At 47.5% G+C, this 16,806-nt stretch overlaps 1 protein-coding gene across 1 annotated transcript in view; it reads right to left on the bottom strand.

The window, feature by feature from the left end:
• The window catches only part of GNPTAB (N-acetylglucosamine-1-phosphate transferase subunits alpha and beta), a 55,460-nt gene extending 43,331 nt beyond the window's left edge, over window positions 1-12,129 (bottom strand). Inside the window, exons 1-3 of the mRNA XM_075274578.1 lie at window positions 11,894-12,129; window positions 10,157-10,242; window positions 8,312-8,431 (exon numbers count right to left, since the gene is read on the bottom strand). Of these exons, the coding sequence (XP_075130679.1) occupies window positions 8,312-8,431; window positions 10,157-10,242; window positions 11,894-12,022 (335 nt within the window). The 5' untranslated portion in view covers window positions 12,023-12,129. The remainder of the gene's footprint in view (window positions 1-8,311; window positions 8,432-10,156; window positions 10,243-11,893) is intronic.
• Window positions 12,130-16,806: the final 4,677 nt, after the last annotated feature.

The raw sequence follows: 16,806 nt of genomic DNA, 5'->3' as shown, positions 1-16,806 counted from the left end.
CAATCTACATTTAAAAAAATAAATGAAATAAATATAAGTGTATATCAGTATATATATAAAAAAATGCTGGTGTACGAAAAACCACAAACCTCCCGGTCCAGGTCAAATGCAACATAGAACAAAAAACTTGTAATTCAGCATCCAGGACAATGGTAATTAATAAAACATAACTTTTAATTCAAAAAGTTCCATAAAATGCATATTACAAAAGAAACCAAGGAAAACAAAAAAACAAAACAAAAAAAAAACAACGCACTTACGACATGTAAAAAGACACAGGACAAGTGAAACACGAATGCCACCGTGTTTTTCCATTGTGGACCGTTGCCAAGTTATGGTGATTTCAGTGAATATGTAAATGAGCTATTTGGAGCTCAAAAGTGGTTAACGACAATCCCCTTGTAGCAGCAAATAGCTGATTTGCATATCAACAAAGACAGCAATAAGTCAGCAATGGAGGCATCAATTCACATGGAGAAAACTCACCATAACCTGTCAGGGCTAGGTTAATATGTTGGATTCTGGTGACAGACTCCTTTTAAGTACAATGTGGTATGATGCAATATCAGCAATGACAATATAGATGGCATTAACCCTTAAGTACTATCATGGTGTCTATCATAATGATATGTGTATGATAGTGGTGCATGATAGACACCATTATATTACTTAAGGGTTAATACACTTAAACTTTAAGTACAATATTTCTGTTTTCTTACTAAACAATTAGAAGACGAAACCCAGCTTAATATTATTGAATAGAGATGAGCGAACACTAAAATGTTCGAGGTTCGAAATTCGATTCGAACAGCCGCTCAATGTTCGTGTGATCGAATGGGTTTCGAACCCCATTATAGTCTATGGGGAACAGATACTCGTTAAGGGGGAAACCCAAATCCGTGTCTGGAGGGTCACCAAGTCCACTATGACACCCCAGGAAATGATGCCAACACCTCTGGAATGACACTGGGACAGCAGGGGAAGCATGTCTGGGGGCATCTAACACACCAAAGACCCTCTATTACCCCAACATCACAGCCTAACAACTACACACTTTACACACTCAATACCACCTCTCTGACAGTAGGAAAACACCTTGAAACATGTGTATTTGGCACTTGCAGTGAGGAGAGCTTGTCACCAGCAGTGAATTTGGCCCTTGTAGTAAGTTGAGGTTGGCACCAACATTTGTTTTGAAAATCAGGGTGGATTGAGCCTCTAACCAGCAGAGTTTGGGCAAATTCATGGTGGAGGGAGCCTCTAAAAACCCCAGTTTGGACCAATTCATGGTGGAGGGAGCCTCTAACCAGCCCAGTGTGGGCAAATTCATGGTGGAGGGAGCCTCTAAAAAACCCAGTTTGGACCAATTCATGGTGGAGGGAGCCTCTAACCAGCCCAGTTTGGGCAAATTCATGGTGGAGGGAGCCTCTAAAAAACCCAGTTTGGACCAATTCATGGTGGAGGGAGCCTCTAACCAGCCCAGTTTGGGCAAATTCATGGTGGAGGGAGCCTCTAAAAAACCCAGTTTGGACCAATTCATGGTGGAGGGAGCCTCTAACCAGCCCAGTTTGGGCAAATTCATGGTGGAGGGAGCCTCTAACCAGCCCAGTTTGGACCAATTAATGGTGGAGGGAGCCTCTAACCAGCCCAGTTTGGGCAAATTCATGGTGGAGGGAGCCTCTAAACAGCCCAGTTTGGACCAATTCATGGTGGAGGGAGCCTCTAAAAAACCCAGTTTGGACCAATTCATGGTGGAGGGAGCCTCTAAACAGCCCAGTTTGGGCAAATTCATGGTGGAGGGAGCCTCTAACCAGCCCAGTTTGGACCAATTAATGGTGGAGGGAGCCTCTAAACAGCCAAGTTTTGGGAAATTCATGGTGGAGGGAGCCTCTAACCAGCCCAGTTTGGACCAATTAATGGTGGAGGGAGCCGCTAAACAGCCCAGTTTGGACCAATTCATGGTGGAGGGAGCCGCTAAACAGCCCAGTTTGGACCAATTCATGGTGGAGGGAGCCTCTAAAAAACCCAGTTTGGACCAATTCATGGTGGAGGGAGCCTCTAACCAGCCCAGTTTGGACCAATTCATGGTGGAGGGAGCCTCTAAAAACCCCAGTTTGGACCAATTCATGGTGGAGGGAGCCTCTAACCAGCCCAGTTTGGGCAAATTCATGGTGGAGGGAGCCTCTAAACAGCCCAGTTTGGGCAAATTCATGGTGGAGGGAGCCTCTAACCAGCCCAGTTTGGACCAATTAATGGTGGAGGGAGCCGCTAAACAGCCCAGTTTGGACCAATTCATGGTGGAGGGAGCCTCTAAAAACCCCAGTTTGGACCAATTCATGGTGGAGGGAGCCTCTAAAAAACCCAGTTTGGACCAATTCATGGTGGAGGGAGCCTCTAACCAGCCCAGTTTGGACCAATTAATGGTGGAGGGAGCCTCTAAACAGCCAAGTTTGGACCAATTCATGGTGGAGGGAGCCTCTAAAAACCCCAGTTTGGACCAATTCATGGTGGAGGGAGCCTCTAACCAGCCCAGTTTGGGCAAATTCATGGTGGAGGGAGCCTCTAACCAGCCCAGTTTGGACCAATTAATGGTGGAGGGAGCCGCTAAACAGCCCAGTTTGGACCAATTCATGGTGGAGGGAGCCTCTAAAAACCCCAGTTTGGACCAATTCATGGTGGAGGGAGCCTCTAAACAGCCCAGTTTGGGCAAATTCATGGTGGAGGGAGCCTCTAACCAGCAGAGTTGGTGGAAATCAGGGTGGAGGGAGCCTCTAACCAGCAGAGTTGGGGGAAATCAGGGTGGAGGGAGCCTAGTATTAGCAGAATTGTGCAACGCTTATGGTGGATGAGTATGAGGATGCGGAGGAATTGGAGAGGTTGAGTACAGACATGGAGTTTCATGTTGGGGTGCTTTACACAGGTGGGCACAAAAATGACGGCTCTACCCAGTGGTGGTTCATTTTTATCAAAGTGAGCCGGTCGGCACTCTCAGCTGACAGACGGGTGCGCTTGTCAGTGATGATGCCACCGGCTGCACTGAACACCCTCTCAGATAGGACGCTGGCGGCAGGACAGGACAGCACCTCCAAGGCATATAGGGCAAGTTCAAGCCACAGGTCCAACTTCGACACCCAATACGTGTAGGGCGCAGAGGGGTCGGAGAGGACAGGGCTGTGGTCGGAAAGGTATTCCCGCAACATGCGCCTATACTTCTCACGCCTGGTGACACTAGGACCCTCCGTGGCGGCACTTTGGCGAGGGGGTGCCATCAAGGTGTCCCAGACCTTAGACAGTGTGCCCCTCGTTTGTGTGGACCGGTGAGAACTTGGTTGCCTACTGGAGGAACTGCCCTCCCTGCCGCCAACGTCACATGCTGGAAACATCTCCATCATATTCTGCACCAATTGCCTGTGGCAAGCATTGATGCGATTGGCCCTCCCCTCTACCGGAATAAAAGACGAGATGTTGTTTTTATACCGGGGGTCAAGGATAGCAAAGATCCAGTACTGGTTGTCCTCCATGATTTTGACAATACGCTTGTCGGTTGTAAAGCACCCCAACATGAACTCAGCCATGTCTGCCACAGTGTTAGTTGGCATGACTCCTCTGGCCCCACCGGAAAGTTCAATCTCCATTTCCTCCTCATCCTCCATGTCTACCCATCCGCGCTGCAACAATGGGACGATTCGAAGTTGCCCGGAAGCCTCCTGTATCACCATCACATCATCGGACAACTCTTCTTCCTCCTCCTCCTCCTCCTCCTCCATTAAACGCAGTGAAGCGGACAGATGTGTGGACCTACTCTCCAGCTGTGACGGATCGGATGCTATCCCTAACTCCTCTGTGTGATCTGAGTTATCCCTGATGTCAATCAGGGATTCTCTCAGAACACACAAGAGCGGGATTGTAAGGCTCACCATCGCATCCTCAGAGCTCACCCTCCTTGTGGACTCCTCAAAGACCCGTAGGATGTCACAAAGGTCTCTCATCCATGGCCACTCATGGATGTGAAACTGAGGCAGCTGACTTTGTGGCACCCTAGGGTTTTGTAGCTGGTATTCCATCAAAGGTCTCTGCTGCTCAACCACTCTATTCAACATCTGAAACGTTGAGTTCCAGCGTGTGGGGACGTCGCACAAAAGCCGGTGTTGTGGCACATGCAGGCGTTGCTGGAGAGATTTTAAGCTAGCAGCGGCTACTGTCGACTTGCGAAAGTGGGCGCACATGCGCCGCACTTTCACCAGTAGCTCTGGAACATTGGGGTAGCTCTTTAGGAAACGTTGCACCACTAGGTTGAAGACGTGGGCCAGGCATGGAACATGTTGGAGTCCGGCAAGCTCCAGAGCTGCTACCAGGTTCCGGCCGTTATCACAAACGACCATGCCTGGGCCCAGGTGCAGCGGCTCAAACCATATTGCCGTCTCATCGAGGAGGGCATCCCTCACCTCGGAGGCAGTGTACTGTCTGTCCCCCAAGCTGATCAGCTTCAGCACAGCCTGCTGACGTCTACCAACGCCAGTGCTGCAACGTTTCCAACTCGTAGCTGGGGTCAATCTAACAGCGGAGGAGGAGGCGGTGGCGGAGGAGGAGGCGGTAGAGGAGGAGGAGGAGGGGGGTGTTCTTCTCGTGTCCCTGCCAGGAATGTTAGGCGGGGAGACGAGGTACACCGGGCCAGTTTGGGAAGCAGTCCCAGCCTCAACTACATTCACCCAGTGTGCCGTCAGTGAAATGTAGCGTCCCTGTCCGCATGCACTTGTCCACGCGTCGGTGGTCAAGTGGACCTTTGTGCAAAGCGCGGAACTAAGGGCCCGCCTGATGTTGAGTGACACGTGCTGGTGCAAGGCGGGGACGGCACACCGGGAGAAGTAGTGACGGCTAGGGACGGCATAGCGAGGTGCTGCAGTTGCCATCAGGTCCAGGAAGGCGGGAGTTTCAACAAGCCGGAACGCCAACATCTCCTGGGCCAGCAGTTTAGCGATGTTGGCGTTCAAGGCTTGCGCGTGTGGGTGGTTAGCAGTGTATTTCTGCCGCCGCTCCAATGTCTGAGAGATGGTGGGTTGTTGTAAAGAAACGCCTGATGGTGCCTTTGATGGTGCAGGAGAAGGAGATAAGACAGGACCAGGGGAGGATGAGGTAGAAGTCAACAAAGTGGCGGAGGCAGATGAAGTGGTGTCCTGGCTCGTCCTCTGGAGTGCATCGCCAGCACAGTCAGCAGTGGCAGTGGCAGAGGCAGTGGCAGTGGCGTGAACGGCAGGCGGCCTTTGTCCTGCCGTTGCTGCCTGCCACTGATTCCAGTGCTTGGATTCCAAATGACGGCGCATTGAAGTGGTGGACAGGTTGCTCTTCTCAGAGCCCCTAATCAATTTCGAGAGGCAAATTGTGCAGACAACACTATATCTGTCCTCGGCGCATTCCTTGAAAAAACTCCACACCTTCGAGAAACGTGCCCTCGAGGTGGGAGTTTTTCGGGGCTGGGTACGAACTGGAACATCTTGGGAGATTCCGGGTGTGGCCTGGCTTCGCCTAAGCTGCTGACCTCTGCCTCTGCCTCTAGCTACCCTTTTTGGTGCTGCACCTGCCTCAACATCCACACTACTTTCCCCGCTTGACATCCCCCCTGTCCAGGTCGGGTCAGTGTCCTCATCATCCACCACTTCCTCTTCCAACTCCTGTCTCATCTCCTCCTCCCGCACAATGCGCCGGTCAACTGGATGCCCTGACGGCAACTGCGTCACATCATCGTCGATGAGGGTGGGTTGCTGGTCATCCACCACCAAATCGAACGGAGATGGAGGAGACTCTAGTGTTTGAGCATCTGGACACAGATGCTCCTCTGTTAGGTTCGTGGAATCGTGACGTGGAGAGGCAGGTTGAGGGACAATGAAAGGAGCGGAGAACAGCTCTGGGGAGCAGGGACAGTTTGGGTTATTGTTCTGTAAAGCTTCGGAATTTTGGGAGGAAGGAAGACAAGACTGTTGGGTAATAGGAGGAGAGGAGGCAGAGTCTGACTGGCTGCTGGACAATGTGCTGTAAGCGTTCTCTGACAGCCATTGCAAGACCTGTTCCTGGTTCTCGGGCCTACTAAGGTTTATACCCTGCAGTTTAGTTAATGTGGCAAGCAACCCTGGCACTGTGGAGTGGCGCAATGCTTGCTGCCCCACAGGAGTAGGCACGGGACGCCCTGTGGCTTCACTGCTACCTTGCTCCCCAGAACCATTCCCCCGACCTCGCCCACGGCCTCGTCCACGTCCCTTTCCGGGAGCCTTGCGCATTTTGAATTCCTAGTTAGAAATTGGCACTGTATACCAGTAGTAAAAATTGTGGGTGCACGTAACCCCAATATATTCTTTGAATTACCAGTCAGAAACTGGCACTATATGGCAGTAGCAAGAAATGAGGGTATTTGTATTCCCAATATATTCTTTGAATTCCCAGTCAGACAATGGCACTGTATACCAGTAGTAAAAATTGTGGGTGCACGTAACCCCAATATATTCTTTGAATTCCCAGTCAGACACTGGCACTATATGGCAGTAGCAAGAAATGAGGGTATTTGTATTCCCAATATATTCTTTGAATTCCCAGTCAGACAATGGCACTGTATACCAGTAGTAAAAATTGTGGGTGCACGTAACCCCAATATATTCTTTGAATTACCAGTCAGAAACTGGCACTATATGGCAGTAGCAAGAAATGAGGGTATTTGTATTCCCAATATATTCTTTGAATTCCCAGTCAGACAATGGCACTGTATACCAGTAGTAAAAATTGTGGGTGCACGTAACCCCAATATATTCTTTGAATTACCAGTCAGAAACTGGCACTATATGGCAGTAGCAAGAAATGAGGGTATTTGTATTCCCAATATATTCTTTGAATTCCCAGTCAGACAATGGCACTGTATACCAGTAGTAAAAATTGTGGGTGCACGTAACCCCAATATATTCTTTGAATTACCAGTCAGAAACTGGCACTATATGGCAGTAGCAAGAAATGAGGGTATTTGTATTCCCAATATATTCTTTGAATTCCCAGTCAGACAATGGCACTGTATACCAGTAGTAAAAATTGTGGGTGCACGTAACCCCAATATATTCTTTGAATTCCCAGTCAGACACTGGCACTATATGGCAGTAGCAAGAAATGAGGGTATTTGTATTCCCAATATATTCTTTGAATTCCCAGTCAGACAATGGCACTGTATACCAGTAGTAAAAATTGTGGGTGCACGTAACCCCAATATATTCTTTGAATTCCCAGTCAGACACTGGCACTATATGGCAGTAGCAAGAAATGAGGGTATTTATAACCCCAATATATTCTTTGAATTCCCAGTCAATGGCACTGTATACCAGTAGTAAAAATTGTGGGTGCACGTAACCCCAATATATTCTTTGAATTACCAGTCAGAAACTGGCACTATATGGCAGTAGCAAGAAATGAGGGTATTTGTATTCCCAATATATTCTTTGAATTCCCAGTCAGACAATGGCACTGTATACCAGTAGTAAAAATTGTGGGTGCACGTAACCCCAATATATTCTTTGAATTACCAGTCAGAAACTGGCACTATATGGCAGTAGCAAGAAATGAGGGTATTTATAACCCCAATATATTCTTTGAATTCCCAGTCAGACAATGGCACTGTATACCAGTAGTAAAAATTGTGGGTGTATATAGCCCCAATTCTATTGCTAGGGGACTTGCAGGGTATTTCTGGGGTGAAGGTGGGGGGGCACACCGTTGGAACGGGTATCGGGGTATATATCGGGTATACGGGAATACACTGACAGTGTATTCCATTCAGGATCCTGGGAAAGCTGGGTTGCGGCGATTGAGCCCGTCAGTGCCACGTTACACTGACAAGCTTCTCCCTGGAATTTAGCTCTTACAAGAGCTGTTGTGGTTGTCTTCTCCTTCCTATCCTAGCCTGTCCCTGCCTATCCAGAATCTAAGCCCTAGCTAGCTGGACGGAAACCTCCGTCCTCGGTGAATTGCAAGCTCAGAATGACGCGAACCTGGGCGGCGCTGTTCTTTTAAATTAGAGGTCACATGTTTTCGGCAGCCAATGGGTTTTGCCTACTTTTCTCAACGTCACCGGTGTCGTAGTTCCTGTCCCACCTACCCTGCGCTGTTATTGGAGCAAAAAAGGCGCCAGGGAAGGTGGGAGGGGAATCGAGTAATGGCGCACTTTACCACGCGGTGTTCGATTCGATTCGAACATGCCGAACAGCCTAATATCCGATCGAACATGAGTTCGATAGAACACTGTTCGCTCATCTCTATTATTGAATTATTGTTTGCCATTTACCTCAACGCCCTTTGCTCTTCTTCCATTTGCTCTCGAACATCCCGTAGCTGCTTTACAAGCTCCGGATCAGTACCATTAACCCAGGTATATACAACATCAATGGGCATGGGGAGACATAGCCTGTATGAAGCCCACACAAAGGAAGAGAAACAAATACATAGGAAAAATTATTTATTTGACAGATTGATGTATTGGTCACAAAATAAATCTGCCAACAATGCAAAGTAAACATTATGTAAAGTAAATTAGTTTGTCAACATTAAAGTGTAAATATTGGTTTAGAACTCTGTACACATTAGTGACAAGTGGAAAAAAAAACACCAGTGCAGAACCAAATTTGGTCAATAAATGGTCACTAACTTTTTAATAAACTTAAAATAAATGAATAGTTCAGGTGATAAGAAATTTATAATATATCTAAGCAGAGGAAAATGCCTTTCTCTGCTTTTATCACAACCCTTCCCTGCTTCCCCTCTCTCTGCTGAACTGATTTTCACTCTGAAAATCCTTACTATATCTGTCTCAAGACGGACAAACCACATGACACAGATTACACATGTATATAGAAGCCTAAGAAGAGGGAAGGAATGCAGGAGTACAGGTAAAAACATGGGCTAAGGAGACATTTAAATCACATTCTGATCCTTATGGACTGGGGGTTAAGTGTCCCAAATAGCACTGTTGTAAAATTTTCTATGCCTGCATAAAAACCCCACAAACCTTTATACTCACCTAGAGTTAAATCAGAATCATCTATGGTGTTCCTGGCGCCTGAGATCTAGTGCATGCGCACTGAATCCAAGGTGTACTTTCCCAGCATCATCAAACCACTGCACAGACGCCAGGAATACAGACACTGGTAAGTAGAATTTTTTTTTTTTTTTCCAATGCTGGTGCAGACAGCTTTACAACAGGACTATTTGGGACTTAGTGTCCATAAGGACATGTGATTGGGTTAGTAACCCAAAAAGGTTCCATTTTAGCTTTAGTAACATCAGTCTATGGCAGTACTTTTCTATATATGCCCAGCATGGCCCCTGTTTGTGAGTGACAGAGAAACAGTTGTACAGGAAATTTGCCTCTACTTTCTGTGTGCAGCTAGTCAACACCAACCAGCTCAGGGAGAACTGCAAACTACAAATAGAGAATGCGGAGGAGACAACTGCTACAAACTGCAAAGTCATATAATGGTAAAAAAAATAATATTCCTCATATAAACACACTGTACTACTGATTTATTCAAAGTTTGTTGAAATAACAGGAGTTTTCCTACAAAACAAGTCTTCCCCTAGCATAGGAGATATCTTGCAGATCAGTGTGTATCCAAATGCTCAGGCCCCCACTGATCAGGAGCATGGGGGTTCTTTGTCCACCGTTCTGAATGAAACCGTGGTCTGAAGGCATACGCAGTAACGTAGGTAGCTGAAGTATGGATAACTTGTTATTTTTAAGATTTGCCTTCTTTCGAACCCCAACAAGAATAAGATAAAACCCAATGGCAGCAGTAAAATATGGAGGCAATGTTACAACTGATAACATAAAGTTGCCTCATGTCTGATAAAAATTTGTACCATTACAGAAACGTTCCTGCTCATTTAACCAGGCTTTAGTCACACTGACCTTGCTGAAGAATTTTGTTAGGGTTTCCATATCTGACTGTAACTTCAGATTAAGCCAGTTGTTTTCTTTCCACAGTCTGTGAGCAGTACCATATTAAGCAAACAAAGGAATGGCTGCATTTCACTAATATAAGTCGTGTCTTGTGCAGCGAGCAGAATACACAAAGCCTTCTGTGTGCACATATTTAATATGAGTTTGTAGTTTTAACTCTTGTGAGCACATTACCTGTCCTGAAATGACTTTCCAGCAATGTTGTCCCGGTAAGTATCAAATAAAACATGATATTGATCGCGACTCCACTCCAGAACCACCTGAAAAAGAAATGTTGCTCGTGAGGCACACAGCTTTGTTTTGGCCTCACAAGCCTCCCGATTCCCTTTTGTGTAAAATATTTTATTAAAATAAGAACATAATGAAAGAGATTAATCATGGGGGGAATTTTTTAAATGTCTGCTTTGCTATAAAGCTGCATTCACACCACGTTTTATGTTGTTGTTTTTTTTAGATAACCACTTAAGGGCACAGTCCTTAAGAGAAGAAGAAAAAAAAGCAATCATCTGTGACTGCTGTTCTACATAGAGCACTGGTTCCAGAGCAGAGGTCGAGGGCCATTTTTGGCTGAGACAGCTTTGGGACCCCTGATCTATCGTACTTACTTGAAAAATAAGTGCCTGCAACATTGCCTCTACTCTCATGCCCTCCTGTATTCTGCCTGTATTCTATATATTAGAAAATTATATATGCATGAATGAATAATCTTTTTGCCTCAGTAAAAGCTCTGCATTACAGCCTAGACAAAAAACAGAAGTAATATATGCAGTGTATGTAACCGCTACAGTATTTCTTTGAGGTTATCACTGTGAAAGTCCTTATGACTACACTTCCTGTCCGTTTTCTAATCTGTCTTGTACTATTTCAATGCAGATGTCATAAGTGTCTATGGTAAGAAAAACCTTTTAGGCCAAGGATCCTTAGGCCCACAAGTTGCCATACAATTCCAGAGTTATGGCAAAATATGAGCAACCTCAATGTTTAGCTAAGAAGGAAAAATTTACTAGTAATGTGTGACAATCACAAAAATTCCCATGTGACTGTCAAACAACAAACAATGAGTTTGCTTGTGTTTGTTGCATCTCCAAGCACCAATACACAAAAATATCATGAGACATTACAAAAAAAACCAACACATTTTTCATTTAAACTGAAATCCTCTGTTATTTTCTGCTACTAAATGCCAACAAACCACATGTTTGTGTGAAGCAGATAACAGATGATATCTCATGTCAAGAAAACCACATGGAAATCTGCCGTTTGATAAGCAGGGCATGCAACACAAAATCCACCATATATAGTGGTTCTTCTTAAAACATATAGGTTCACCTTTGAACATATACCGTAAATAGGTGCACAAACTAAAAGATAAAAATAAATAAATAAAATAAAAGTCATCCCAGCTCTGCTAACAAGGATGGACTGGACTGTTCGCTCATGCACAGCGGCTCGCAATGCGCAGTGTGATGATAAAACATTCATTGTACAGCTTTCACCTTTACGATAAATATGTCCTTTCAGACAAATTTCCCTCTGATCTTGCTCAGCCCGGTATGGGATGATCTTGGCTGAATGCTGCATAGACACTAATAGGTAGACATAGCTGACAAACTGGTTTCACTGTCCTTGGTGATTATAGCAGCCATAGAATCAGGATGTCTTATTGTGATAGCACAGATGTAAAAGACATCAATAGCAGCTGTAGGCATCCCCTGAAAGTGTCCGTAGTGGAGGAACTAGAAGGAATGAATGAGTTTATAAGGCATCTCCCTGTAAAACTTGTCTCATACCATACTGTACCAGCTGTCTGTCTCCTAAGATCATCATGCTACCTTCCTGCAGACCTCATGCCATACACTCATACACACAATCATACATACAGCTGGCAGGGGCAAGGAAAGCGTTACCCACCTCTCCAAACTGCAGAGCCGAGACGATCATCAGCACCATGCCCCCAAAGCAGAGATAGAGCCCATACCTGTGGGACAGGCAGGTATAGGTCTGTCTCTGCAGGAGTTTCAGCAGGGAGTTGAGCAGCATGGCAGGACGGGCAGCATCCCTCAGCCACCCTCGCCAGTCCCTGCCACCAAGTCACGTGCAGCGCAGCCACAGCCGCTGTCACACAGCCCCGGAACCAGACCTAAGCAGCCGAGCGCTGATCCTGCGCACTCTCACACAATAGCACAGAACGAGGAAGTCGGCATTTGATTGTGTGACCTGGGACTGGTGTCTAGCTGCGGGTGGCTTACGGAAGTGGATGATGGCTGTTTACGCCATAGTGTACATACTGGACATGAGCGCGTCTGTCCTGCTTTGAGGAAGCTACATGTCTGTGAATGCAAGCCGGCTGGCTGCATAAGCTAGCTGGATATTGAGTGACCGTGTGGCTATGGGAGTACCTTCCCCCTTCCCCTCTGCTGGTTTACCATTTCATTAGTTGATCTGGGGGAGGGGCCTCACACATGTTTATTCTGTGCAGTGCTGGGCGGAGAAGTCCTCTTGGAGCTCTGCAACTTGCTTTCACTTTCTCCCTGCTTAACCCTCGCCCTGCCGCCTTCCAAACCCAGGCTATGGAGCAATCACAGGAGCTGCAGCACCACCAGCAGCTGTTAGAGCTGCTGCTACATAAAGTAACCCTTCGTTCACATCTGTGTTGGTATTCCGTCTGAGGGAGTCTGCATGAGGACTCCCCGAACGGAATACCGAACACAACTGCAAGCCGTGTGCAGTTGAATGCACACGGACCCCATAGACTACAATGTTGTCCGTGTGCTTGCTGCCAGAACTCCGCAGAGATCATGCGGACAGGAAAGTATTTTACAATCTACAGGCAGCGCACAGCAAGCACACGGACCCCATTATAGTCTATGGGGTCCTTGTGCTTTACTGCACAGCGCTTGCAGTTGCGTTGGTATTCCGTCCGGGGGAGTCCGCATGAGGACAGACGGAATACCAACGCAGATGTGAACGAGGAGTAAATCAGAAAGGGACAGCATGGCTGGAGTCCCTGCTCCAGAGGAGCGGGAATTCAGTCCAGGGTCCTCCCCAGCAGCCAGTAGTGCACACGGCCTGGTGGTTAAGCAAAAACAGCACCGGCCATCGGACACTGCAGCCAAACAGGCACAAAATGCCAAACAGAATAAGGGCCTAGTAGGCCCGAGGGTTAGCACATGGCTACCAACAGATAGTCAGATACAAATAGCTTTCCCTAACCAGTTCGTAGGTAGCCCACCTGCCACATAGTTATATTTACCCCCACACTCCCCGGCTCAGTATGCTAGGAACGCAAGAGGGGTGTTTAACTTGGGCCCAATAGCTACTGCCCCCTGTGCGAACTCAGTGCCGCTTTGTACAGGACACGGTGGTGGGGAGTTAGTAGTGGGCAAAAATGTTCCTATAATGCCCCATGCGCCTAGACTCTACCGGCACTTGAATGACCACCATTAAAGGGTTTCTGAGGAACACGGGTCCCTTAGATCCAGCACCTCCCCGCATAACAGTAGGAGCCCCCGCCGTAGCCGGCATAGATCCCTCAGTGGATCATCCGCTGGGAGCCCCCCAAGTCAGCGTAGTGCTAGGTCCCAGAGGCAAGGCAGAAGGTGTCATCGCAGCTATAGCAGGGAGAGGTCGGCATAGAACTCCTCTGTCTCATCCTCGAGGGATTCACACAGACCTAGGTCACACGGCCGTGTGGGTTCAAAGAGTCGGGGAAGAGAGCCCATGGCCACACCGGAACCGTTGGCAACAAGACCAATGCTGCTGCAGCCAGCCTCGAACAGTGCCCAGACAACCAAGCGACGCCACAGCAGGATAATACATGGTGATAGAGATGATGAGGGCAATGCTAGAGAAACTGGAGACCGCCTCCCCTCCTAAGTCCGCAACGGGTGTGGCTACGCAGCCACCAGAAAGTTGGTTATGGAGTGATACATTTACGTGCCAGCGGAGGTGAAGGAAAAGATTATAAGAGGGGAATTCATGGACATATGGTCACTGATATCTCAGGACCAACATACCGTGGACAAAGAGCAGGTATATGGGAGAGGAGAGGATAAAAAGCCCAAGGTGGCTAGAACTCTTAACAATTGGATATAAGCCTTTGCCACTTTGTTATGTATACTTTGTCAGGCAAAACAGCACTTGGGCTGTTTGTGTATTTGAATATCATTCTCTCAGCATATAATGTGTACAGTGGTTCAGTATGGTGGAGGTACAATGAGAAATTTTGACAGCGCTTGGTGCTGCACCCAGAAGTGGGATGGGCCTCAAAAGCTACTGATATATGGATTCAGATAACGATGAACCCCAAGCTGGTAAGGACTCCCTTTTAGCCGGCAGCCACTGCAGGAGCATGGTCACCCACAGCGGTGACTCACAAGACAGGCGCATGTTGGATGTATAATGAAGGGTACTTTAGATACTATGCCTCATGTCGATTTAAGCATGAATGCACCATCTGTGGGGGGGCCCCATGCGGCCTTGCGATGCACAAGAAGGTTTAATTCCCAAAAGTGGGTGCATTACAAGCCAGAGGACACCAGTGACCATAGATAGGATGCACCCCTGGCTCGACAGGTACCCCAGGAGACAAGAGGCAGACATGCTTTTTAGTGGTTTTACTTTTGGTTTCTACATACCCCACGTTGCAAGTTTATTCGTTACCCTAGCAGACAATTTACGTTCAATTGCAAAAGACATGAACAAAGCACAGGATCCTTTACTGAGCCCCCATTCAAAAACTTTAGCGTGTCACCACTGGGCCTGGTCCCCAAGAAGAAGAAAGGGAAATTCAAACTTAGGGAGCCTTCACACGGAGTTTATGCTCCGCTCATTCTTAACATAAACTCATACGCGCGCTACCCATTGAAATCAATGGGAGGCTTTTTTTACCTATTGCTTTCAATGTGATACACGCGTATGCCGGCACCCATTCAATGGGATCTGTTTTTTACGTCTCTCACTCTGAACGACAGCCCTAAATTTATGTTTACCTGTAGATACCACTAGGTGGCGCTCAATGCATAAAAGATTATATTGTTCCTACTGATTTCAATACCATTGGTGTGCAAAAATAATGTTAGGGCCCCTTCACTCTACGGATACACTGACTGATTCTGAACGTTAAAACACGTTCAGAATCAGCGCATATAAAGAAGATCCCATTCATTTCAATGAGAGCCGGCATACAAGAGCTCCCCATTAAAATGAATGGGCTGTTTTTTTCTCTACGAGCGTTCCCATTGAAGTGAATGGGAAGCGCTCGCGTGTACGGCTCAGAATGAGCTGAGCGAGCCGTACACGCGAGCAGAGCTGAGTGTGTGTATACGAGGATCCTACTGTGGTAACCATGCTGTGTGGTGCAGTAGAGCTGTTTGTGTGTGTGCGAGGCTCCTACTGTGGTAACCCTGCTGTGTTATGCAGCAGAGCTGTGTGTGTGCGAGGATCCTACTGTGGTAACCCTGCTGTGTGATGTAGCAGAGCCGTGTGTGTACGAGGCTTCTACTGTGGTAACCCTGCTGTGTGGTGTAGCAGAGCTGTGTGTGTGCAAGGATCCTACTGTGGTAACCATGCTGTGTGATGTAGCAGAGCTGTGTGTGTGCGAGGATCCTACTGTGGTAACCGTGCTGTGTGATGTAGCAGAGCCGTGTGTGTACGAGGCTTCTACTGTGGTAACCCTGCTGTGTGGTGTAGCAGAGCTGTGTGTGTGCAAGGATCCTACTGTGGTAACCATGCTGTGTGATGTAGCAGAGCTGTGTGTGTGCGAGGATCCTACTGTGGTAACCGTGCTGTGTGATGTAGCAGAGCTGTGTGTGTACAAGGCTCCTATTGTGGTAACCCTGCTGTGTGCATGCTACATGTGATGTAGCAGTGCTGTGTGTGTACAAGGCTGCTACTGTGGTAGCCCGAGATGTAGCAGAACTGGCCGTGCGCTCATTTAATCTACACCAGAGATGCAGCCAAGCTGAGTGCACGGCCAGCACTGCTACACCGGAGAGGAAGCAAAGCTGGCCATGCGCTCGGCTACTCCAGAGATGTAGCAGAGCTCAGCACACACACCAGAGATGCAGCAGAGCTGAGTGTGCAGCATGGTTCAACGCACACTCAGCACTGCTACATCTGAGATGCAGCAGAGCTGAATGTGCAGCAGAGTTCAGCGCACACTCAGCACTACTACATCTGAGATGCAGCAGAGCTGAGTGTGCAGCAGGGTTACGTCGGGATCTCTGTTAGCTTGTGATATGCGAGAGCTGACTTTTTCCCATAGGAATGCAATGACAAGCGTTAATTGGCCGAATGCCATACAGAGTACAGCATTCGGCCAATCAACGCTGGTTCTGCTGGAGGAGGCAGAGTCTAAGATCGGTCCACAGCAGTTTCCATTGTGGTCCGATCTCAGTAGGAGCACTGTACTCACACACAGCTCTACTACATCACACATAGCATAGCATACACACAGCAGGGTTACCACAGTAGGAGCACTGTACACACACAGCCCTGCTACATCACAAGTAGCAGAGTTGCCACAGTGGGAGCTGCATACACACAGCTTTGCTACATCACATGCAGTATGAACACTACAGGGTTACCATGGTAGGAGCAGCGTACACACACACAGCTCTACTACATCACACATAGCACTGTGTTAATGTGTATGTGTAACATGTGGGGCCACCAGTGTACAGACGCTGGGCTCCAAGGCAAGGTGTTACTATGGTGCTCACGTGGCAGGTACCAGGTCTCCTTCTTGCCACTACTCAGTCCGAATCACAATGAGCGAACACCCAGACAACCTGCTACTTACAGGCAGTGGCACAAAACACCTC

This window comes from Leptodactylus fuscus, chromosome 5, assembly GCF_031893055.1.
Source record: "Leptodactylus fuscus isolate aLepFus1 chromosome 5, aLepFus1.hap2, whole genome shotgun sequence".
Taxonomy (NCBI): domain Eukaryota; kingdom Metazoa; phylum Chordata; class Amphibia; order Anura; family Leptodactylidae; genus Leptodactylus; species Leptodactylus fuscus.
This window is presented reverse-complemented; position numbering and strand designations above follow the sequence as displayed.